Source organism: Dunckerocampus dactyliophorus, chromosome 7 (assembly GCF_027744805.1).
Source record: "Dunckerocampus dactyliophorus isolate RoL2022-P2 chromosome 7, RoL_Ddac_1.1, whole genome shotgun sequence".
In the NCBI taxonomy this organism is placed as follows: Eukaryota; Metazoa; Chordata; class Actinopteri; order Syngnathiformes; family Syngnathidae; genus Dunckerocampus; species Dunckerocampus dactyliophorus.
In genome coordinates this window covers 14,549,056-14,574,674 of record NC_072825.1, presented here as the reverse complement: position 1 = coordinate 14,574,674, position 25,619 = coordinate 14,549,056, and the positions used below count along the sequence as shown (strand labels likewise).

Sequence of the window (25,619 nt, the reverse complement as noted above, 5' to 3'; positions counted from 1 at the left end):
ACGTTCTCCTTTAAAACTGCTTTAATTCTGCACAGTGGTTTGGTGTTAGTTGTCACCATAGTAACAATACCACAACAAGGAGGGTGGGACGTATCTGTTTCTGTCCTTTAACACATTTGCGCACACACACACACACACACACACACACACACACACACACACAAACTGACAGACAATCTGCACTGGACAACTCACATCCTACCACAGCTCAACTCAAATAAAATCAACACAATATTATCCTCATTCCTCTGCTTTCTGTACATTAAAAAAAACAACAATGTGGTCTCATAAAACTTTTGCAACTTGTGGAAACTCTGAAGCAGCACCCGGACTATGTTGAAGGTGTTTCCCTCTCAGAGTCAAAGGTTAAATCTATCCATTACCACCCCAGCTCCACCTCAGATGGCGGTCTTCAGAGGAACACATTGAAAGCTATGTGCTGCAGCATGTTTCTCGGTAGAGCATTCAGCTGTGCTGTACTGTATGCCACCATCATTGTTTGCATGTAGCATGAAGAAAAGCTATCATTTTGTATCATTCGAGACAATAATTGAGTGTTGAGATTTGGGAACACTTTTATGGATCCATTGACTTTACATAACAGACAATTTGTTCCAAGATGCTAGTGGAAGTCTGATTTCTTTGGATTTGAAATTTTCACCTGTACTGTCTTATTTCTGTTTTGTTTGTTTTTTTTACTTTCACAAACAACATCAATAATAGTGTGGAAGACTCATTACATTACATTACTGTAACATAATGCAAGTTAATATAAATAAATGAAAAGTATACGAATGTTTGAAGCTGTTCATAAAATACACTTAAAGTGCATAACTGCTTCAAACTGAACATACAGCATTAAAGATTCAAGTTAAGGGTGGTCAAAAGGTGGCTCCTGATTGGATGCTGACGCAAGGGTATGTTGCAGCCGTGCTGTCAAGATTCTTTCATATCATCTGACGAGGCCATGAATCGGCACAGTAAGTTGTTTTGTTTGTCAGCGCTGCATCGGAAAAGCGATGACGACTCGTCATTGGCGGTTGCTTCAAAGAGGTGAACTTCAAAATGTGACTGTCAGAGAGGTTTCGCACACATTTTCGCGCACATACAATATTAAAGACGCGAGAATGATCGCGAAGACAGTCCTTTCACAGTCTTTTCAACGCCTTGAAACACCTGCAGCCTTTAATTCAACACTTGAAGGTGACGTGGTGCAATGGGGCAACAGCTGAACGTGACACAAGGGGAACCTAAAGTGTATATCTTTCTCACGCTGGGGTCAAAAAAGTGACCACTGGCATTTGAAGCAAGTCCTTTGTAGACTGTACAGATGTTTGCAAAACTAGCACTGGTCTGTGAGTCACTGCAAGAAATACCAGTTTAACGCAAGGTAATAATGCTTTAAAACATGTTCTATATTTATGCGCAGTGTAATAAACAATACATGCAACATACAGTATAACATCATATAAGGGCCAAAAACAATCAAAAGTATTGAAAAGTAAACATTTGTTAAATAAATAAATACAAACGTGTGGAAGTTTAAACAGAAGGTTAAACAGAGCCAGTTCCAACTAGGAGATTAAGGGTACATGTGTTCATAATTTTCGGCTTTTGTTCCCTTGTTGTACCAAAAATGAACCAAACCGTGATCTTAAAACAGAGGTATGTTCCGATCCATGATTATGGTGTACCATCATACCCCTAGTTTCAACAATCTTAATGGTCATGCCAGTGTATAAGTACAGCGGGACCTTGGTTAGCATCATTAATTCGTTCCATAATTTCCGACTCTAACTGAAACAAATGCTAACCAAATACATTTTCTCATAAGAAAGCATGTACATCCAATTCGCTCCAGAAAGCCAAAAATTTTAACAAAAAAGCTGTTTTTATAGTTTGACATGCAGAAAACAATTTGAAATGCATAAAAATACATAGAAATGATGAATGAAAGTGATTAAGGAACATTTAAGGTTACTTTTACCGCCACCGAAGACATGATTCTTGATGTGACTTTTCCCAAAGACACCATGTGGCAGTGAGATCAACCACCACAATCTTCCTGTTTTGCCATTCTTGACTTCAATTGTGTTTCCCACATCAATAACAAAAAATAGAGCCAAAGAAAGTTAGATGTGCCAGCATTTTCACAAACAAAGTGAGAACCACTGTTGAATTCAACAAATAACTCATGGGAAAACAGGAAGTCGGTGGTGGTTGATCTCGCTGTCACGTTGTGTCGTTGGATGAAGATGGAGACGTGGGGGGAAGCCGGTGTACCCAAACAGTGACGTCCAAAGCGTGATTCAGACCTCCAGACTATGAGGAACCGTGCAGCCCTGTATCATTCCCACACTCCTCAAGTCATTGTTGTTGGACAATAGATGAATGAATGTACCCCTGACTGTGGAAATGTTTTGTTTTTGCCAATGTATATGTAGATGGCAGCCTTATTCAATCCTTCTATTCTAGAGATTAGATTGTTTTAACCCTACTACTTGAAATGTCAAGATTATGGTTGATGGGTGTACGGTCACACTTTACAATAAGGTACACTAAAATACAGTAGTTACTGAAGAACTAATGAAGAACTAATGAGGAACTAATGAGTAGAATTGTTACTGAGGATCAAAGGCACATACATTTTAGTAGTTACTGAGGAGTAATGAAGAACTAATGAGTAATTAATAAGTAGTGGTTAGGGTTAGGTTTGTTCCTCATTAACTACTTTAATTTTGTGTACCTTTTTGTTACCCAATATACAGTCTCCGGCTACAATAAAAGTCATGCCTGTACAGTTGGATTAAAATGGAATGGATAGGCACTGATGGAACTTGCGACATTATGTTAAAATATGTGATTGATATTTGTACAGATTAGCAGTGACAGCTGCATGCGTTACACCAGTGGTTCCCAACCCCCGGGCTGCAGCCCGGTACCAGGCCGTGGGTCATTTGGCACCAGGGCGCACAGAAAGAAAAAATAATTTCCATTATTTCATTTTTTTAATGTTTTATTTTGAAAAGTGGCCGGATTCTCTTTGTTACATCCGTTTCACTTGACACATGTCCATTGTGCGTGTGCTAACTTTATCTCATGCCGCACAGATAGACTACTACTGTATTTTTACCATTTTTCTTTCACCTCATATTTGATCTCAAATGCTGATACTTTGTCTCAAGTTAATTCATGCTAGCGCACTGCCTTTTACCACACACGTCAAACAGCGATGTAATAATCTCTCTGGAAAAATTTGGCTGGAACTTGAACTGGTGGATGGTGGGTCCGCATTCATTTTGTACTTTTAATGTGATGTTATTCATGTCTTAGTTTTACACAATACATAATAAATAAGATAAATTTGATATTTGATCGCACCCCTTGGGAACACATGCCGGTCCATGGGTCAAAAAAGGTTGGGGACCACTGGGTTACACAACACAAACTCTCAGGTAACCACAATGTTCATTCTAAGAAATGCTTTGTTAAAATGACTTACAAATCATACATGTTACCTGGTCAAACTTCTGTATATGATAATAGTAATAAAGTTAGATTACTCAAAGCAGCAGTGGTGGTCTGTTGTTGCTTTCATTCACTTACAGGAAGTCAAAGTAATTGTGCATTTCCTTGTTTAAATAAAGAATTAGCAAGGTGAGCCTTGTATGGAAGTTAAAAAAGCAAAGATGCATGTGGTCCAAAACAACAGGTGGCCCTTGTGATAATAAGGTCCATCCCTCTGACTGGCACAGTTGTGAATGGGTCCACAGGAGCTTGGAAATTGTGTGTTTTTACTTCCCTGTACATAAACAATGCAGATCTGTGGGGGGTTTCTGCAAGGCAGATTTCTCTTGATCACTTTATCACTTCCACTAATGTTCTAAACATACTTGTCACAAGTCTGGGTTTTTATAAAACATGTAATTACATGCTAAATGCAACATGACAAGTCAATTAAATTTCATTCATATAGCATTACCAAGTTCTCGTTCATCTCTTTCGTATGAAGTAGTAGAAATCTACCATCAGCATAATGTATAACATGCTGCCTTTGCTTTTATTTTTAACTTCCATGAACGGAGAGTCCTTCACTGTTTATCTGCAAATAGAGATAGGAAGTGAGATCTTATCCCAAGTGGTATCTGAGGATGCTTGTGAAGACACATGTTAATGCCAGGTGTGAACAGCGGCCTTGGAGACACTCTGTTCCAAGGAGGAATTTTGGTGGTGATGACTCATTTTTCCAAGACATTGAAAAGATGAATGTGTGTGACAACTTATACGTATACTGTCGTCCCTCGTTGATTGTGGTTAATTGGTTCCAGGCCCAACCGCGATAAGTGGTAGGAGTCGTAGTAGGATTCAATATAAATAAATTGAATATTATCGTAGTTAGTAGAGATGTAGCGCTCAATATCGATGTTTTCTGTAAAAAAAACACGTGATCGGTGTAACACCTTTCAAAGCAAAAGACTGATCGGTGTGTGGCGGCAAATACTGTCTGCTGTGTCACGTAAGGTTGCCATCAAAATGACACGTCTCTTGGGTATGCCAATCGATGCCAGTGTGTTTGATCACTCCCTTACCAAACCTGTCTCCGTTCGAATAATTGTGCATCTTTGTTTACACACTTTGCCTAGCTGCCACCGGCTGCACTTTGCATTGGCGGCAAAGTAGCTTCTGGTCTTCGGACTCCAAATGCGACTTTTTATCACAATGACATTTCGTTTTTAAAACAACAAAAAAAAATGCGGTTAGTTGGGAGCTCGTTTTTGTCCCACGAGGAAGCTGCATGTGGATATCACGTTCATGGGGTATGTACACACTTTTTCAAGTGTCACTGAACAACTTTACTCTCTTGTAGTCATTATGCTAATTGTGTCTTGTCCTCAAAACACTATTTGTGTGTGGTTGTTTAATGAACATAAATACAGTGTGTCCAGCCTTGTGATGGTGATTACTATCACAGGGCTCTCCTAGGTCTCACTAGATGATTTTGAGTAGCCCACAAAGGGTCAAAGAATATTTGCTTCAACTCTCAGTAGTTTTTTATTCTAACTGTTGAATTCAGACTTTTTGCGTTTATATGATGACAAATGAGCACAAGATAACATAAAGTTGATGGCCACACTGTTTGAGTGGAGATCAGCTTGGTAAATCAAGTAGTGTACAATTTAAATGTTGCCGGTAATAAATAAAACACAAATAGTTGACAGTTCTAATGGTGATGAAAGTTGGAGACCCCTGCAACCTGGACACTGAATTTATTCTGTTGAGCAGGACAGATTTCTATTTAATAAAGTTATTCATCTGTATTACTTTATTCTGTTAATATTTGGTCTTTAATTTCATATTTATTATTATATATAATATAATTTATTAATATAATTCTTCTTATTATTATGTCTATTATAGTGGGTAATAGTGTAAAGGTGTTGTTTCATGTCTAGACGGCTCTAATAATGTTTTTTTTTAAGTATTTAGAAGGTAGTAAACAAGTTTCAATGCTCTAGCTACAAAAATGTTCCATTTATAAATAGGGAATTCTACTTCACGGAAATTCACTTATCACAGTCTGGTCTGGAACCAATTAACTGCGATGAACAAGTGATTACTGTTCATTGTAGATACAGTGTTTGCAAAGTATATACACTTGTACAAAGATCAAATATTACAAATTACAAACCTTTTAAAAATATGCTATATACTGAAATTTTGAACAATATGAACTATGAACATTAAAACATTGAATATCAAAAGCATGTGAACGTCCCTCCTTATTTACTTACCATATAACCAGTTGTTAGGACCGGCTCTTTTACTGGGCAAGGCCCACCCAGATTCTCAAAGGCCTGCTTTGGAGACGGTCCCACTGACTGCTCAGGAAACTTTCCTTTACCTGTTTGTTAGTATATTGGCCCAATCTGACTCCAGCCATTTCTCGGACAAGAGGGCTGAGCGTCCCAGCTAAGAGACAGGAAGGATGATTTATAATAGATCTATGTGCGTGTGTGTGTGTGTGTGTGTGCGTGTGTGTGCGTGTGAAGTTAATTAAAGAAGAGCAGGGTGCTATTTTCCAAAACAAGCCTTGTCGTGCATTATCTCTCTGTTGCAGATAAGGCCTACTTGCAGGTCTACTCTCACAACAGAATGGAACATTTTTCCATCTCTAACACAATCAAGCAGCAAACACAAAAACAAATGGTAAAAAAAAACACCCGTAAAATATATAATATCACTTTTCTGCAGAACTTTGTCATAGAAAGCTTGCTTCTCTGACCCTCTGCGACACTCAGGCTTGAGTTGCGCTGCACACAGACCCCCACTCACTCTGCTTTTTATTAAAGCCTCGTCTTCCTGGAGCTGCTGTGACGTATTCCGTATGATTACCGTAATGACTAGAAAACACAGTCTCTCACTTAAAAAACCATTGGAATCATTTCAGGAGTTTAAGATTTAACTTAAAAAATAGCATTGCAAACCCTAGTGCAGGGGACATTTATTGATTTAAAGGTTTAACAAATATATAATTTGGAAACGCACGCACACACACACACACAAAATGCTTTCATCCATGTACTTGTCAAACTAGTCAAGTGGGTTCAAATCTTCGAACCCACTGTGTGGAGTTTGCAGTTCTCCCAGTGCTTTTGTCAGGGTACTCCGGGTCCTCACATAGTACAAAAACATGCATTCAGGTTAATTGGATACTAATTATCCATGGATCTGAATGTGAGTGTGAATGTTTGTTTATCAATATGTGTCCCGTGATTGACTGGCCATCAGTCCAGGATGACTTGCCTCTTGCCCAAAAGTTCAGTTTACCCATGACCCTGAACAGATGACGCAGTAATGAATTCTTGCAGGCCTTAGTGTCCCTGCTGTTTTATTGAGCCATGAGAGTGGTAACATGTTAGAAACAGCGTTTATTTGGAAAGGCAACGTTTTGGCCTCAGCTCACACTAGATTTTGTTTGCAAGTGTACCAAACGCACACAAATGAACAACGGAGCATCATTGGGGCAAAAATTCAATTGATTGATTTATATGAACAATGTTATTTAATTATGAGCCCATATAAATGATCTATTTTGGTCATTTTTGAAAAGATTTACACACTTTTACATACTTTCTTTTTGCTTTACACAAACTGGTAGCAGTGGCACCACTGAGTGACTCCCAGAGAGTGAATCCTACTCCTGGTTCTGAGTTACACAGCACTACCTGCTGAGTAAAGCTTGCAACTGCACCACCAAATGAGCAAGATTCCAGCTGCACAACTCCAGCTGCGTTTCTCTCACAGATGACTGCACTGTTTTATCTTCTATCCAGCTGTACTGTTGGGCCTTGTTGTATTCCTGATCATTAAACAAGACATCTGTCATCACAAGCAACAATTTCAGTGCCAGTCACTATGAGCCTACTCACACTGTGAATATAATAGTTCAATTTAAGAAAGAGACAATACAACCCACACGGTGTATTCATGAGCTAATTGAGGAGAAAGAAATACTTTTTAACTGCCAGACACGGCACAGACATCCTTCATCTCTTTCCCTCCCCCTCTTTCCCTCTCTGAATGATCTTGAATAAGTGGTTCCCTCTCTCTCCTTCGTCCTTTCCTCTCCTCCTCCTCACACACCCCCAAAACCTCCCCCTCTTATTAAAACAACAGGCCAACCTGGTGAAGCCCGGTAAAGGGGCTTTGGGACAGCTGAAACACCACTTGTGGCCACTTCTGTGAGACCTGGATGCTTGGGGAGACTATTCTCACACGCCCAAAAAGACTGACAAGTACAATTTGTATACGTTTTTTTTTTTAAACCAATCTATTGAAAGAAAATGATTGATGCTGTCAAATCTGACAGCTGCTTCTTTTTAAACTTTTTAAAATATGATTGAACACGTTGATGGGGAACATATTTATGATTTTTATACATTGTATCTTTTATTTATACTTTTCTATCTTGATGATGCCAAAGTTGACTGAGATTATGCTTATTTTTACGAGAGGCATGTGGTGTCATGATGGTGAATGCACACAGGTAGAAATTGGTCAACGTTCTTGAGCATTCAAATTTGAGGAAACTTTTTTTTCTCAGTATTTTAAAGACACATTTGAGAGGATTCATGAGAGTCACTCAAGTGTCCTGTGAAACTTTATCGAGACTTTCCCTCCCAGTGGAGCGGTACCACCGGAGTTGACCGCATCTCTTCCCGGGATCAGCGACAGGACGACGGCTGCCTCATGGTATGTGACATCATCATTGCCATCTTCACTCTATTGCCTCTAATACGGCATGTTTTAGAATGTCTGACCCGAAAAAAACGAACTAATGTTCACAGCTTATTTATGTGAGAGAGCGCACATGCATAAAAGGGCATCTCAGGTTGCTTTTACAATTAAATTAAAGTAGCACTTGTCTTCCCATACACGTTGCGGCTCTACACAGTCTTGCAAACTTTCAAAATCTCTCTGAAACAACAAAACGTCTTTTTTGCCATCTAAATTGATTGGGGCATAGCCAGCTGTGGGTGTGCATAAAAAAATGTAAGTGCAAAGGACGCTTTTCATTCATATTAAAGTCAGTGCATGAATGCAGTGTTTGGTTCGAGACGTCAGCAGCATGTACGTCATTCACTGACACGTGTGCGCCAATGGGAAGGCTTCGTTTGGATGCGGTTTACGTCACTGAAGGCGCGCGTAGTTCAATGAATCGTTGACATCATTCCATTTAAACCACATTTGATTATTATTAAAGAGGTATTTTGGTAATTAAATGACATGTTTTGACTTGTCATGCACGTTGGCAGTTGTTGCAGACAGTGAGTTAGCTCATAAATGTGCATTAGGTGAACTCAACACATAGGAAAGGCAGTTACCAACCACATAATACTGTGGCCGACAGGGGCAAACACCCCAAACACAGAAATGGTCCAAAACCAATACACGCAAAAACCATAAAACAAATGCAACAGCAAAATGCTGCAAATGAAGAATGCTGCAATCACATACACAATGCAAGAAATGCCAAAAAGACACACAACCTCCCAAAACAACTGTATAAGTTTGCCATGCTGCCAGGGGAGCCAGCGTTGAAAGTTGGCTGACTTTTGAAGAGGCGGAATGAAAAGGTTAATTTTTCTTCATGTCTTTGTTAAACACTTAGCGTACAGATGGACGTGTCTCTCGTGCAGTTGCTTTTGGCATTTGTGTGTGTTTTGCGATTGCAGCAGTTTTTTGATTTTTCAGTTGCATCTGGTTTATGGTGTTTGTGTGTTGTTGGTTTTGGCCCCTCTGCCAGCCCCCCACCCTGCCTGTGCCCGAACCATCGTCAACAGATCCCCGCTACATGAGAGTTGAGCAGTGGTAGCCAACGAGCAAAAAAGCCTGAGCTGTCAACTTGTTGTCTAGCGTGGTTCTTTAAGGCTTTCAGGCCACACCAGCTGGCACCAACCGGCATCCATTCCATTTGGACCGTTTGGACATTGCTGCACCGTGACCTAAATGTGGATAAACATTGCACACTCTTTCCAGAATGGCGTTATGCAGTGTAAGTTACTTAATACATAACTAAGAGTAGTGCATCTGTAATTTCGTTAATACTCCTTAATATTACATTGAATAGTTCCTGAAGCAGTTTTTTTCCTCATTTGTAGTGACTAAACCCAAATGAATGCCAGCCTGTTGTCCCTGTAATGTTAGCCCTGCAGGGAGTCTGCAGATTTGTGTCACAGAAAGGACTTTCCCATGCAGCAATGTAGAGCAGATGTCTGCGAAAGAGAGTGTTAGAAGTCTTGTTCACAGTCAAATACGCAGCTCATCAGTGTTACAGGATGTGCATCCAAACAGAGCAGAAAGCGTTTGGCTATTTAAAAGAGGAAGGCATTCCATGACTGGTCTTCATTAAGGCTCACATGCCGTTAGCCTGTGTGAGAGTCCTTCATTGTATAGACCCAAGGGCTGCTAGATTACAACGACTGCAGTTAGAAGAGAGTGCTTTCAAAACCTCCCAAACATACATCACCACCGAGTACCTCACTTATTTTGCATTAAAGCCACAGTTTTAGCTAAAGTAACAAACAAGCAGCACTGCAGCCGGCCAGTAAAAGTGAAAATGTGGACGCCTGCACGTTTCTGAGCTTCCCACTACCTCATTCTGAGTCACACGGAGAGTACAGATGACACTGCTGAGGTTCAAGAGTGACAGTGTACTGTAAAATAGCCCAGTTGCTGCATAAACTGGTGCTTTGCAAGCTTGATTTTTCTCCAAACATCCAATATTGAAGTTAAAATCTAAGTTGTTTTTTTATGTTCTTGGAGGTGATTGCGGGTATCTTGCTGTGCTTTTGATAATACAAGAATAGAATGTTCAACCAAGTAGGCGTCAGACTGTTGTTTCACAAGTAGAACAGCACTGATAGCAGTGCATTTCCTAAAATGGGTTAGATTCAAAAACTTGAAACAGAGTTGCTAAATTATCATGTGAGCGTTGACCTTCAACGATGAAGTTGTAATATACTGTAATTGTATATGTAATTAACTTGTACGAGGTGCATAGTATGCACTAAAGGTGAACGAATGTGAACATTTTCAGGCAGATCTTTGCCAAAATGCTGTATTAGCACACGACACAGTGCAAACAAATGCTTAGGAAGAAAACTGGCTCAGATAGATTCATTCTCAGCTGATCTGGGCGTGTAATTTGCCAGAACACTTAGGAGTCAGAACTTGCAATGAGGCCAGCCAACTCCACCACAGTGTCCCCCCCCCCCCCCCCCCCTTTCTCTTTTGGTGTCTGCTGTGCCTCCCTATTTTACTAATCCCAACCCACTTTCTCTCTTTTTTGTCTGACCTGTGTAGCTCCCGCCTTCTCTGTGAATCGCACAGCCTCATCCTCCCTTAACTATTACTCATTCACAAAAAAGTTGCATTGGAATAAAAATGTCCCCAGACGTTTAGCAATAGAATTTGCACTTGAACTTATTCACCCGCTGTTGTAAATTACATATTTTTTACTTTTAAAATATACTGCATCGGTGCAACAGTACAGGTAACCCACAGTAAGGTCCGTACCTTGTTTCTTTTAAATGTATTATTATTATTCAATTATTTTTCAAATGAATCATGAAATTGCAATTGTAATCTATTGACTGTAATTCTCCAATAACTACAATAAAAAAATATATTGCTATAGCATACAGAAAAATTGAAGGATGCGGTGGCCACTTTGATGTGTACATTAAAGATGGTAAAACCAATCCAATGTACGCCAGTAGTGTATATTGTACTATAAGCTATATAAGCCTTGTGTTATAGGTGACAAAGCAAATTAGTGCCATATCTAATAATGCATCTCATTAACCTTTATTTTTACAATAAGCTGTGGACATCCTTAGTTTACAGTGTTTCTTTTCTGGAGGGTGCAAGTGCAACAGTAAGAGTTTCAACAGGGTGATGATTATATTATTTTTAGTAAATTTCCGTACCTGAAGTGGAGCGTTAATAGTTGCATTGTGCAGAACCGTTGTCATCTCTACTGACGAGTGGCAACACACTGCTTTCATCTTATGCAATCATCTTCGTTCATTTATAGAGATGAAGTGTTCAAAAGCAGGTGTGCCGCACCTCAACAATCAGGGCCAGGAGGCGGAGGGCCTGGTGGGCACCGTTGCTGAGGAGATCTACCAGGTCTGAGTCGCCTTCGCGCATAGCCGACACAGACAGGCGGGGTCATATAGTCTTCGATATACACCCCGTCGTATACGCTGTCGTCGAATGCCTCGCGTTTTCGTCCGCTTTGAAGCAGACTGTCCCTCAGTTGAAATGTGTACAGTGTGGGAAATGGAACATTACATGGTGGGGAGGGCTTTTCGCCGACCTGAACAGGCACATGCGTGCACACACACAAAGTGCAAAATGTTTAGCAAAACCGTGGTCCATAGGGGCGGATTGTCCCGTGCATGGCGACGTTTTACGTTTTACGTAACGTTTTACCCTAGTACAAACCTTCAACAGTTGTCAAATAAAAAAAAAAAAAGACCATTTGTGATGTTTGAGCTGTTGAGCTATTTGGATTATTTTTTTGCTTTCTTGGAAGTTTATAAACTTTGAAAATAAATGTGATTTGCAATGTGCGTTGAATAATTTCAAGTGTAAGTGTAAACTGAACTTTTGCAGGATGAAGTAAAAGATAGTCACAGTCAGCCCCCAGTTATGTTGTGAGAGTCCGTCTGATTCCAATCATGCAAAGGAGCTCTGCAGTGTGGTCCACAACAGCACACTATGACTACATGGGGTGGGGGTCTACAGCAAGCAGGGAGGAAAGAAAAGTCAGTGGCTTCCAGTCGGTGACTTTTCAAATCCACATTACCTTTCATTCTGTAAAACAAATGCATTTAGAACACTTTAGGACATTAAAAAAAAACAATTCAGCACTATATTGCATCAGATTAGAAACACTGGTAGTGCAGTGGTGTTGTGCTGCTGTTTCGTGAAGCCTGTGCCCCAACACCCAGCCATTAGAGCTCTCCAATGCTGGTGCAAATCATGCGACTGACATGCTGTGACGGCCCCTGATGTTAGAAACTGAGAGACAACCATCATCGTAAATTATTTCCTCCACCAGGAGATTTTTTTGAAAAAAATATGAAGAGACAACCCACTACAATTTAGCACACGAGCACTTTAGCTATTTACCCTGCAAGTCTTTAAGGCCTATTTCAGTTCATGTTTAGCTAGTGTGAGTGCTCTGATCCACGCTCACATTTCCCCTCCTTTGGCACGATTGGAAGAGGTGTGCACAATTGCATGCACATGCACACACACATGCACACACGCAACATAGCCCAGTCATGGAATGACAATAGTTCTTCATAACAGAAATACAGTAAACAGGGATTCTCAAAATAATCCACAAGTCAAAACTCACTGCACTCTTGCTCTCCCGCGTCTACATTTGTTCCACAATAGAAATAATCCGAATGGCTTGTAATAAGAAAAGGAATAAGGAAATAATTCACAAAGTCAGGGAAATTGCAGTGATGCAACAGTATAAAAGTGATGGTACAAGCAAAAGAATTTGATCCACATATGATACATGATATGTAACAATACGTGAGTCCATTTGTTTTTGTTTTTTTTTACTTATCCTATACCATGCACCCTAAACTGAGCCACAGGGAGAAAAAATAGGCATGGCTCACTTGAAACATCGTGGAAATCCCACTTTCGTTGTGGATCCAGATGAAAGAGCCACCATTTTTTTTTTTACTTTGGCAAAATATTTTCCTTAACTTCTCACTGATTGATGTATAAATCTTTATACAATAAGAAAGACATATCAGGGGTTGGTACAAATAAGAGTGTACAGTTAAGAACACTGCATACAGAACTGTGCAAGATTGTTCAGTCTTGGCAGAAGCATACCTGTCAACACTCCTGTTTTTTCCTGGGAAACCCTTCTTTCCCATCGCCCTCCCGTTGAGTTTCCTGTCATTTTCCTGTATTTTTTTTTTTTACTTTGATTAATTCTTAGTCAATTTTCAATGTTTGAGCCACAAAAGGACAATGGTGCAGCACATTGGCAGTGGGCAGTTGGGTCTTTTTCCTTATTTTCCCCAAAAATGTCCCTTATTTTCAAATGCAAATGTCGACAGGTGTGTGACCTGTGCTGAGTAAGCCTGTGCTGAGTGTTCCACCCAGTTTCATCTTGTAACAACAACTTCTCTCTTCAGAAAACGTAAAAAAAATAACCACGCAGTAAGCAGATGAGTCCTGAAAGCTATTGCATCTATCCTAGAAAGAAGCTGAACAAAGTATATCAGTGAGACAGCCTCTATAAGGTCCAAAATGTCTCAGCCAATAAAGCATCCAAATGTTTCCCAATTGCTCCTCTCTGCATTGTCTGCTATGAACACAGAACCTAGTTCGATTCTCCTGCATCCTGTATTAAATGTCTGGAGGCCCATTTCTACATTTAATGTGTTTTAAATGCATCCTGCAGCCCAGCGCATGCGCACACACGCACACACACACACACACACAAATGCATGCACATATGCATGCATTTCATATAAATTACTGAAGGTCCCTGCTGGTTACTGCTGAAATAGGTAGACGTAAACATGGATTTATACTGCGCACTAATGACATACACCACACATACATACTCCCAACGTTATATATTTTAGGTCCCAGTGGGCCTGGAAACTGGGCCTCTGCCGACAGGGCTTCCACCCTGTCATCCTGTGTGCAGCGTGCATACATGCACATGCTCAGAAGCAATAAAAAATACGTTATGGCCTTTACACTTACATAACATTTATAAGAGTTATCACAACATGTGGCCATGGGGCAATACTGCATCACCTCAATGCTTTCCCCCATGTGACTCCGTAATCTATGGAGTTGTTTTTTTCTAACCACCAACCTCAAATATTTTAAAGTGTTATTCTCTTTTAACTCTTTTGAAGGCTTTTAAACATTTTAATACTCTTTAGGATGATGTCAATACTTCAAGTGTCTCCCGGATGACATTTCTTTGTATTTTATTGTCCAAATAGCAAGAGAAATGTGACACTTACAGTATAGAACATTAAAGACATTACACAGGCTGTAGAAAGTCATGGTGTATAATAAATGTTTCTCTAACGTTATCTTATTGGCTACATGCTGACAAACAGAGACTGGCAGGCGCCATGGTCCAAGTCAGTGTGCACTCAGACGGTAGGCTCACCTCATCAGGAAGTGGGCAAATTCAGCAATTTTCACTTAAGAAAATGTTAAAAACAATTGGACATAAATATTAATATTTATTTATGTTATCATTATTCTTTTTTAAGTTTTTCGTCATGACACTTGAGGCCCTGCCTCCCTGAGCTGCAGTTTCATTCATGTTCGTTAGATACGCAGAACTACGTACTAGCTAACATCAACCATGTTTACACTCAACAAAAGTATGTAACACTTGTTTTTGCTCAAATTTTTCACGAGATGAACTCAAAGATCTAAAACTTTTTCCATGCACACAAAAGGCATATCTCTCTCAAATATTGTTCTGAAGTATATTTAAACCCGTGTCAGTGAGTATTCAGAATACATTAATAATCCACCTTCAGGTGTGGCATATCAAGATGCTGATTAGACAGCATGATTATTGCACAGGTGTTGCCTAATGTTGGCCACCATAAAAGGCCGCTCCAAAATGTGCCGTTTACCTGTACTGGGGAGGGGTTTGGGGAGTCGGAAAACCAGTCACAATGATCCAGAGCAGCCCAAACATGCTCAATAGGTGTCATGTCTGTTGAGTATGCAGGCCATGCAAGAACTGGGATGTTTTCAGCTTCCAGGAAGTGTGTACAGAAACTTGCATGGGGCCGTGCATTATCATGCTGCAACATGAGGTGATGCTTGTGGATGAATGGATGAATACAAATAATTATTGATTCGCAGGACGTAGGGGAGAGGCATCTTTTTTTATCAATTAAGGCTACTGTACTTGTACTTTGTGCACAGTAAAACTGAAGCGAGCTGAACAAGTTGGTGTGAGGAAACTCTGCCTCCATAGACCTCTATCAAATTCAATTATTGTACTATTTACCATACTTTTAAATCAGCAATGTAGCATTGTTTACAGCTATAATTAGGAGATCATATCATCTTGTTCTAATTAATCAATTCTAATACATTTCATTTTAGAGCCCGTGATTGGCTGGTGACCAGTCTAGGGTCTACACAGCCTGTCAGCTGGGATAGGCTCCAGCTTACCTGTGACCCTAATGAGGACAAGGATGAATGGATGGTCATTTTAGAGAGCTTATTAGTTAGACTTTCTTTCCAACCAGTATGAATGGACATTTGCAGAAATACAGCAGCGGTATAAACAATGCATCCAAAACAGTGCACGTGTTAATCAATACAACGTGAAAAAAAACTGCATTTGCATTTATCATTCCTGAAAAATTTCAAAGAAGAACAGTGCATCATAAACATATGCTTATTTATGTGCTAATATTGTATGAAAGAGGTAAAGATGTTGTCTGACGAAAGTGGAGTTCACTGCGTGATACTTTCTCCAGATCAGCAGGTATTCAAAGCCTTAGCATTTCCCAAGTGACCAATATTGAAACGCCAAGGCCGCTGTCTTTGCAAACACATCCATCTGTCGTTGAGTTGCTAGGCTGTGACATCTCAGGAGACCAGGCATTTTTATTATTTTCAACAGCCAATGCAGTCTCCTCCAGACCACTATTAACGTCAGTGAAACATTAATTCATTCATGTTTTGTCATTTATCTCAAAGCCAACATGCACTCTCCTCCCATGCGGGGATTGACGTTATTGTCACTTTGTATGAAGGAGTTTAACTCAAGGGACTATTAATGACATCAGAACGACACACGAAGTGTCCAACTCCTGCACGCATGTACGAATGGCTGCTTCGAGTTGCACATAATTATGCTGTTTAATGGAAAGTGGCTTTGAGAAATGATCTTCATGCATTGAAGTCTTAGATCCTCCTCATTTTATGTCACAAGAACGAGGGCCAAGTTTAGAGTAGCTCTCACGACTGACTTTGTCTGCTGTGGGCGTCAACTTCCACACTGGCCCACCTGGTGGTCTGACTTTTGCGTTGGGTCATACGCCCAAAGGGGCTTATGAGATGCTGCAAAGAACAAAGCCCCTTTACAAGTTGCCCAGTTCAGGGTGTGTCGTCCTCGCCGAATTACTGAATTCACACATATCCTAAAACTTTGACACCTTTCAGTTTGCCACACAGCTTTCGGCAAGGACGCCACAGCAAGAGGTGGATGTCTGTGGTAAGGGAATGGGATGGCCTATTTTCTCAAAATCACTCCAGCATAAGCATTTCATGTACGTGAAGTGCAGATAAATATACAAGCAGTCACATGGAACAAATTCTGTGTAAAGTTTGCATGTCATCCATAGACTTGTGGGGGTTTGCGTCAGGGTCTCCTACAGTTCTAAACAAGCTGAGGAGTTGAACTGGAAACACTAAATCCTCAGGAGGTGTTAACGTGTCTGCGTCAGACATATGGTGAGCTGTCATGGTGGTATCAGAAGATTTGATTTGTTCCCTGACCCTATTCTAGTGGCAACAACATTTATCCCAAAATGAGGTACAACTACTTTGATGGCACGTTTACCTCCTGAGTTCATTCAAAGTTGATCCAAAAAGAAAGGGTGAAGGGGTTTATTCTGCTTTAATTGTATTGTAAAACAGTGTACACATGTATAATTCACACACACACACAAGCTAAAGGGGGTCTGAGGTGAAATGCACTCTCAGCATTGAACAATTGATGTGTGTGTGTTTATATAAACGTACAATTTGCTCCGGTGTAATGAGCTTTTATGTGTGCATTTGTCTTCAGTGTGCATGGATACAGTATGTATCAAGGGTCTTATAAAAGAGTGTCTGACGTTAACAGCCTAGCCACGTGCCAGAGGAGGTCTGCTACACTGCTTGGGGCCTTCTCATCCAATAATCAAATTAACAAGGAGCTATGTTGGAGCCAAGCGTTTTCTGGACTGCTCTGTGTTATTTGCTTTCTCATTCGCACTCCCCTCACTTACGTTCCCTGCATCTTTCTCTTCATGTCAATCAGCACCGTACAATGTGTTTCCCTTTTCTGTCCCTGACATTAGTCTCTCACCCCTCCCTCCATTTTTCTTGTGTATTTAGAGCAGTCGTCACGGTCACGTTTGAGGCCAAGATCCCTGGTCTCGCCCGTGAACCTAGGGAAGCTCTGCCGCCCTCTACTCCACTCTGATATATATCTATAATTTTTTGCGCTATTGACGTGCGCTGGCACCTCGGGTAGGGCTTTGGGGTCTGAGACGCAGAGGGCTAGACGCAGTTGAATGTTTGATGGGTTTTATTAATACACAGTTCAGACTTTCATCCAGCTGGCTGATTTGACTTCGGTACGGTATACTGTCTGGTATCTTTTATCACCAACACAGACAGACATAAACATATACATGCATTATGACAGCAGCTGCTCAAATGATGGCTCAAATGCGGCATTGGTCCTTAAAAGGGCCCTGAGCTGCCCTGTGAGGTGCTTGGCATAAAAAACATGAAGTGCGCCCTGAACAGTGCCTGCACTAAATATAAATGTATAATTATGAAATATACAACAACAATCAACCGGGTAAGTCCCAAAGATTGACTGGTCGATCACGATCGACGGGTTGGTGACCCCTGATTTAGAAGTTAAACGCCAAATCTGTCACGCCGCTCTGCCTTGTGTTGGCTATTTTGATAACTTATCCATTGAAATGTATTGTCTCTTCATATTATTACAAGTGTTGATGGCATCTGTTGTATTATGCTGCGTATTGGGGCAAAAGAAGAAAATATGCTCCGCCTTATCCAGCTATAAGCTTCTTACAAGCTTTCTACCAGACTTTGGTGTGTCTATGGCAATTTATGTCATTTTAAACTGAAGAGCATTGTATGTTCCCAGGTCACTGCTTTATACTTGAGGGACTGGCTCACAACCTCCTGTGTTTGACATCAGGGCTCTGGAGCTCCTGCACACGCGCACTAAGACACAGTCATGTTGGAATACTTGATAGTATATAACAGTAACAGTACCGTAGTTTTCATCGCACTTTCTTTGCAAATAAGAGACAACACAAAGTCAATATGCAGTACTTGGAAACCCAAAGCCTCTCGTCTTTTTCTTCCCACGGAGATATAAACAGATGACATCACAGGGTGGTCCGCTCTGCACCGAGCCACGCTGAGTGGGTCTCCGTTGGTCTGCCAAACAGATGGAAGTAGCAACATAATGACTGCTGGAAACAACACCGTGCGCAGAGTCATTTCATAGAAGACTGTCATTCATAGCTGACACAAATAAACAGAGGATTATCTTCATTTGGTACCTACATGAAAAAAAAAGTAATTTGTTGGATGAACACAGCTCAAATCAGAGTTTTTTGGATGTTGAAGATGGCTGTGAGGTCTTTCAACAGCTGAAAAGAAAATAAGCATTTGCGTAGAACTTGAATATCTGGTATTGGTGGTCACATCAGCTCAAAATTAAATTCTTTTAAACCAAAAAATATACGTAGAACATCACTGGCTTGCATATGCTACCATTAGTGGTTTAAAGGAACAGATTTTAAAAAGTCTCTATTTTTCACAATTACAAATGAAATTGAATAAAAATTGCTGTTTGGCCCGAATAAGATGACTGGCATTAACGTGCTGTCACTCAAGGCTGTCTCGTACCCACAGATATGCCCGTAGCGCACATACACAAAAGCAGTCCCTGCGTTTGTGTTATGAGCGGTGTAGCTTACATGCACGGAGGAGGGAGCGGGAAGGCTATAATGCTTTTAGCACATTAGAAAGTTAGCACCCTACAGACAGCTGCGTAACCACGGTAAACAATCACTTTTACTAAGTGTAGAAATCCTGTAATATCCATATTACAGGAGACTTATGGCTCCTGTCTACTGTTTCACCAAATAATTTGCAGAGGGTTAGAAGAAAGAAGAGGAAGAAAAAACTTAAATAGAATAATTATTTTGTTCCCTCCCTGGACTGTGTTGTTCATCAAGAGACTGTAAAAAAAACCTGTAGATTTATACAATCATCATACTAGGCCAAATTAAACTTTTGTTACTATATACTGCTGGTGCTAAAACATGGGCTGTTGCAAAATCTTTTGGTTTTCTTTTTATATTTATTCTTCACCAAATAATTAAATGACCAACTCTTACTTTTTGTATTTAATTGATATATAAAAAGGGGAAAAACATAAACACATGTTTTCTGCCTATTACATGGCTTTTATTGTACTAAAATGAAGAAATTGTTTCACCACAATTACTAATTCTTTAAACACATTTTTCCCAGATGAGCTGTCAACGGGTCCTCACCTACCTGCGGATATTTGGTACCACCATGTTTGGCGTGTCCCTCTTGGTGGGCATCTCCACAGCCTACATCATGGGCTACCAGTTCTTCACCACAGCCCACAACCACCTATCCTTTGGACTGTATGGAGCCATCTTGGTTGTCCATCTCATTATCCAGAGCCTCTTTGCACTCTTAGAACATCGAAATATGAAGCGGTCATTAGAGACACCAATCAAACTGAATAAATCTTTAGCGCTGTGTATTGCGGCGTATCAAGAGGACCCAAACTACCTGAGGAAATGCCTGGTGTCAGTGAAGAGGCTGACGTACCCTGGAATCAAAGTCATCTTGGTGGTCGACGGGAACTCAGATGATGATTTGTACATGATGGAAATTTTCAAAGAGATCATGGGATGGGACAAGGTCGCCACCTATGTGTGGAGGAGTAACTTTCACAGCAGGGGACCCGAGGAGACGGATGAGAGCTACGCCGAGAGCGTTCAGCAGATATACAGACTGGTGCTCAACAACAAGTGTGTGTGTATCATGCAAAAGTGGGGAGGCAAACGAGAAGTCATGTACACAGCCTTTAAAGCACTTGGGAGGAGTGTTGACTATGTCCAGGTGAGAATGTACAAATGTAAGAAAAATGTCAATGGCATGTAAGGTATATGAACAGCCATAGTAAAATTGATTCCATATTTGTTAGCTTGTGTCCAGTATCTCAAATTTAAAGTACAGAACAAGAACAGATGGAATCAGATGAAGGGTGAAGGCAAGGAAGGAGCACATTTGGATAAATAGGACCTAAAGATGAACAGCAACAGTTTTCCTTGGGAAACGCCTGCATTTTGCTCATCTTTACCGTCGCTCTCCTGTTTAAGATAGTTAACATCCTCTCTGGGACTGCAGGTGACAATGGTGACAGTATCCATGCTTGAGCCACAGCAATCTGCGAGGACAATGGTGCACCGCATTGGCACTTACAGTTACAGTTATGGCAGAGATTCCCCCCCCCCCCCCCCCTTTATTTTCTGGAAAATTCCCCTTATTTCCAAATGCAAGTGTTGATGGGTATGACTGATGACTAAGTGAAATATAAAAACAGATGATGACAAGGTGAATGTTTGAGCATTGACATAAGACTGTAGAGAAAATGAGACTCGAGAAACCTGCGAGGTTACGGCATTGTGGTTTGTGAAATATGTTTATTTACTTATTTTTAAGTTATATTCATTCCTATGGCTAAAACAGACAATTTTCTTCAATTGTCACAAATATGAATTGAACTGTAATCATTAATGCTCTTTTTGTTGGCAGGGACACAGCTGCAATATTTAGTTCAATTTGTAATTGACAAAGGAAACCTTTTAAAGAGGACACTAACACATGTCTACAAATAACTTGCCTTATTTACGGGTGTCTAATAAAATAATTGACTGTAGTGAAGCCAGCAATGTTAATACCCTCACTGAGGATTCAGACGGTGCGTTTCAGAGAGAGTAAAATTGGCATTTATTGAGGAAAGTGGAATGAGCTACAAATGCTTCAGAAAGGTAAAGGGTGGTCAGATGCTTCAAGCTGCTTTTACGCCTTGGTTTGGTCAAGAATTAAAACATATATTATTACCATCCTCTAATATTGAGATTACATTGATTTATGGACTTTTAAACCACAATCGGACCAACAGAAATTGCTGTGTCAGGTTAGGTGTGTATTGTTCATCAAACCTTGGATTGCATGGTGGAATATTATCTTTTCTCCTGTTTCTGTGTTGGTAACACAGGTGTGTGACTCTGATACCATGCTGGATCCAGCATCATCGGTGGAGATGGTAAAGGTTCTTGAAGAGGACCCTATGGTTGGAGGTGTTGGAGGAGATGTACAGGTAATATAATCAAACTAAGATTATGCATGTTATTCCTTTCCTCAAGTGGTATGTTGATGTCACCATTATATCTCTTGTTTTCACTGTTTGCCCATCCATCTCTCCACAGATCCTAAACAAATATGAGTCGTGGATCTCCTTCTTAAGTAGTGTACGATACTGGATGGCCTTCAACATTGAGCGGGCTTGTCAGTCTTACTTTGGCTGCGTGCAGTGCATCAGCGGGCCTTTGGGAATGTACCGGAACTCGCTTCTGCATGAGTTTCTTGAGGACTGGTACAATCAGACCTTCATGGGATCACACTGCAGTTTTGGGGATGACCGCCACCTTACGAACAGAGTGCTCAGTCTTGGATATGCAACCAAGTACACTGCACGGTCAAAGTGCCTGACAGAGACACCGATTACTTACTTGAGGTGGCTGAATCAGCAGACTAGATGGAGTAAGTCCTATTTCCGAGAATGGCTCTACAACTCCATGTGGTTTCACAAACATCATCTCTGGATGACCTATGAGGCTGTGATCACTGGGTTCTTCCCATTTTTTCTCATTGCCACTGCAATCCAACTATTCTACCAAGGAAGACTATGGAATATTCTGTTGTTTCTTCTCATTGTACAGGCAGTCGCCCTGATCAAGTCAACATTTGCCAGCTGTCTCAGAGGCAACATTGTCATGGTGTTTATGTCCTTTTATTCTGTACTGTACATGTCAAGCCTGTTGCCAGCCAAAATGTTTGCAATTGCAACAATCAACAAGTCTGGGTGGGGGACCTCTGGGAGGAAAACAATAGTGGTAAACTTCATTGGTCTAATTCCAATATCAGTTTGGTTTACCATCCTTTTCATTGGGATCATCTACTCCACAATTCTGCAGACTAGAAAACCCTTCCCTGAATCAGAAATGCTGATTCTGATTATAGGGGCGGTTGTCTATGCCAGTTACTGGGTGATACTTTTGTCTTTGTATGCAGTGCTCATATGCAAATGTGGTAAGAGAAAGAAGGAAACACACTATGATATGGTGCTGGACGTATGACTTCTTTACTACAACACTCCTTATTTACCACAGAGATGGTAGTTTCCCTGAAGATGCTCTTCTGATAAGCCAAGCATCTCTGGAGTTGAGTGTTGAGTTAAACTGCAGTGGGCAAAACCAAAATACTCAAACTTGAATGGCAAGAATTAAAAAAAATGACAGTGCTGCTTTGTGTTCTTTCAGGCGTACAATAGCATTCAAAATTGGGGGACAACACTATCAATTAGACTGCCAATATTTATTTTTAATGGTTTTGTTCATCTGAAGAACAGCTTCTATAGGCTTGCTACTGTTAGTGATGATGACTCAGTATGGCAAGAGGAACCATTGTTTTGTTGGCAGCAAGAATGCAAGACTTTGTATCGATAGCTACCTCGTAGACTTGTCATGTTCACTGGGCTTCACTATTACTTTAGCATCTCAGCCAAAGAAACTGTGGATCACGCTCATTAAGGTTTTCCTCAACTGTTATATACACTTCAACTCCAGAGCCGAATTTTGCAAATTTGTTGAGCCGAACTACAAAAGTAACTAATCAGGTTGTTTTTTAGTTCCGCCATCAATTACACAATATTGAGCTTGGGAATATGAATGGTACATACGGTATCAATATGAAAAAACACATGGGAATAATTTCTTTGCATAATCCTAGTTGTTCTGGATGCCATATAATGTTGTACCTTGTCAGTGTTTTAGGAAGAGCCAAATTAGGCAGAGTTAAAGTTTGCAGAATCGGCTATAAAACTGAAAGCTGCTTTCTTTCTGTTATTGTTTTCAAGTCATATGGGGACAATCTTGTACAGTTCACCTTCTTTACTTGATGAACAAGTAAATATCTTGGTGAAACTAATTACTCCACCATATTCTGACAAGGCAGCACTTGCTGAGTGTTAAATATACTGTATATATACTTTATACTGTTATATACCAATACCATTTTTTTTCAAAGATAAAACAAATTATTTAAAAATAAATTACATGCAAGTGCACATCTGTTCGCAGTCATTGTGCTGTGAATGAAATCAAAGCAAAATAATCACTCGGCATGTAATCAAATCCATGAAAACAGACTTCTGAATGTGATAAGTGAGAAGTGTACACCCATATGACTTGAACGCGGTATCTTTCGATACGTTTACAAAGTGAAGAATCTCAAACTGATCACTGATTGGTAGATCTAATCTCCGCCAGATCAAGTGAACATGTGACCAGAAGAGAGACTGTGTGTAATTGCTGCTGTGACAATGTAATTTTTGTTTCTGCTAATTATTTGTTGAAAAAATGGGTTTAAGACTATATTTTTTATCAATTTCTTTTTTTTCAAGTTGAATGAAAAACCGCCAATCCAAAGATCTCGTGATTGATGCTTTCCACATATTCTTGTGCTCACTTACTTTCATCATGGTAGGTTTCGCTACGTGTTTCTGCTTCACCGTGATGAAGATGAAATGTTTCACTTGGAGGGAGGAAGCAAATGTTACAACATAACGGGAATGCTGATAAAAAGAAAGTGAATAAATGAGGAGAGGAACTACAATTCTGGAGAGAAATGTGTTTGCTATAAGAAAGCCAGGAGAAGACACGAGTTTAACTCCTATGCACTTTTACGTCTCTCCATTGTCCTTTATAATGCATGGTATAATCAAGATGAACTACCTCAGTGGTTCTCCATGCAGGATGCCATCCAAAGACTAATGCATTCTGAGGGCTCATGTAATTTATGACCTGTTTGTTAAATATAAGTGTCCTTTTTATACGCAGTAAAGCTGGATTCCTCTGCCTCGTCTCGGCCTTTTGCTGTAGCTGTTTACTTATTGTTGCCTGTATTTCCGTGTATTTTTATATTAATATAGACACGTTGATTCTATTTTGCTTTGCTACCAAAGATTCTTTATTTTCGTTCATGTTTTTCTAAAAGAAACTGAATATATATTTTGTGCTGTCAACTGTTCTGACATTGACTTGTTTATCTGACCAAACAATGTGAAGTTATGAGCTGTTTTTTTTTTTTATCTGCAATAACGGCAATAAAAAAAAAAAAAGCAATTTGTAGGAATAAATTATTGAATTCAAGAGAGAAGAGGAACCTGTGATTTTGTAGAAAATCTGCATATTTATATTGAAGCATTATTTTTGCTTGTAGCATTCTGGACATGTAAGACTGTGCTCTTGTTGAGGATACAAAGTTACGATGCAAAACAAAATAAATACATTATATTCTACAATGTACCCTACTGCAATTGTCATGCTGATTTAATTACATTTAATATGTGTGGCAATGGAGGCATGGGATTTTCACATAGGCAAATATTTCATTAGTCAAGTGAACATAATTGGTGTCATTTGATTGTGGAGTTTAAAAAAACAGTTTTCACTGAAAAATCTGTTGATAATCTGACAGGAAAACCAATGCAGATGCATAACTGTCAAAATAGACTTATTTAAAATCAATCAGTATACAAATCCTGTTTTATACTACATATAAGGTTCTTTACTTAACAATATAACATGTTTTTTTTGTTTTTGTTTTGTTTTTTAACTTTGATAAACGAAGCCTTTACACATGGGGTGTATTTTCTTGTTAGACTTGTCACCGGCAGTGTTTTTAAGAAGCACTTTTGTGTTATGCCAAATAAAACTTTTCATGATTGGACCTGCTGTTGGTGAAGTTTTCATTCAATCAATATTTGGTGGAGAAGCATGATGTTTGCACACATAAATAACATGTCATTTCATAAATTAGTAATTGGTGTTGACATCTTGCCATGACTGCATTGTCACAGTCACATC

At 39.9% G+C, this 25,619-nt stretch overlaps 1 protein-coding gene across 1 annotated transcript; it reads left to right on the top strand.

Moving 5' to 3' along the window:
- Window positions 1-7,724: 7,724 nt before the first annotated feature.
- On the top strand, window positions 7,725-25,379 carry has2 (hyaluronan synthase 2). The gene is made up of 4 exons (XM_054781729.1): window positions 7,725-8,253; window positions 19,900-20,526; window positions 21,689-21,790; window positions 21,900-25,379. Exons 1-4 carry the CDS (start codon window positions 8,251-8,253, stop codon window positions 22,827-22,829), a joined length of 1,662 nt encoding a protein of 553 aa, XP_054637704.1. The 5' UTR covers window positions 7,725-8,250; the 3' UTR covers window positions 22,830-25,379.
- Window positions 25,380-25,619: the final 240 nt, after the last annotated feature.

Bases quoted from the DNA above. Each gene is read 5' to 3' on its own strand.
- has2 (XM_054781729.1), top strand. The intron at 20,527-21,688 runs GTGAGAATGTAC...TTGGTAACACAG, and splicing joins GGAGTGTTGACTATGTCCAG to GTGTGTGACTCTGATACCAT. The intron at 21,791-21,899 runs GTAATATAATCA...ATCTCTCCACAG, and splicing joins GTGTTGGAGGAGATGTACAG to ATCCTAAACAAATATGAGTC.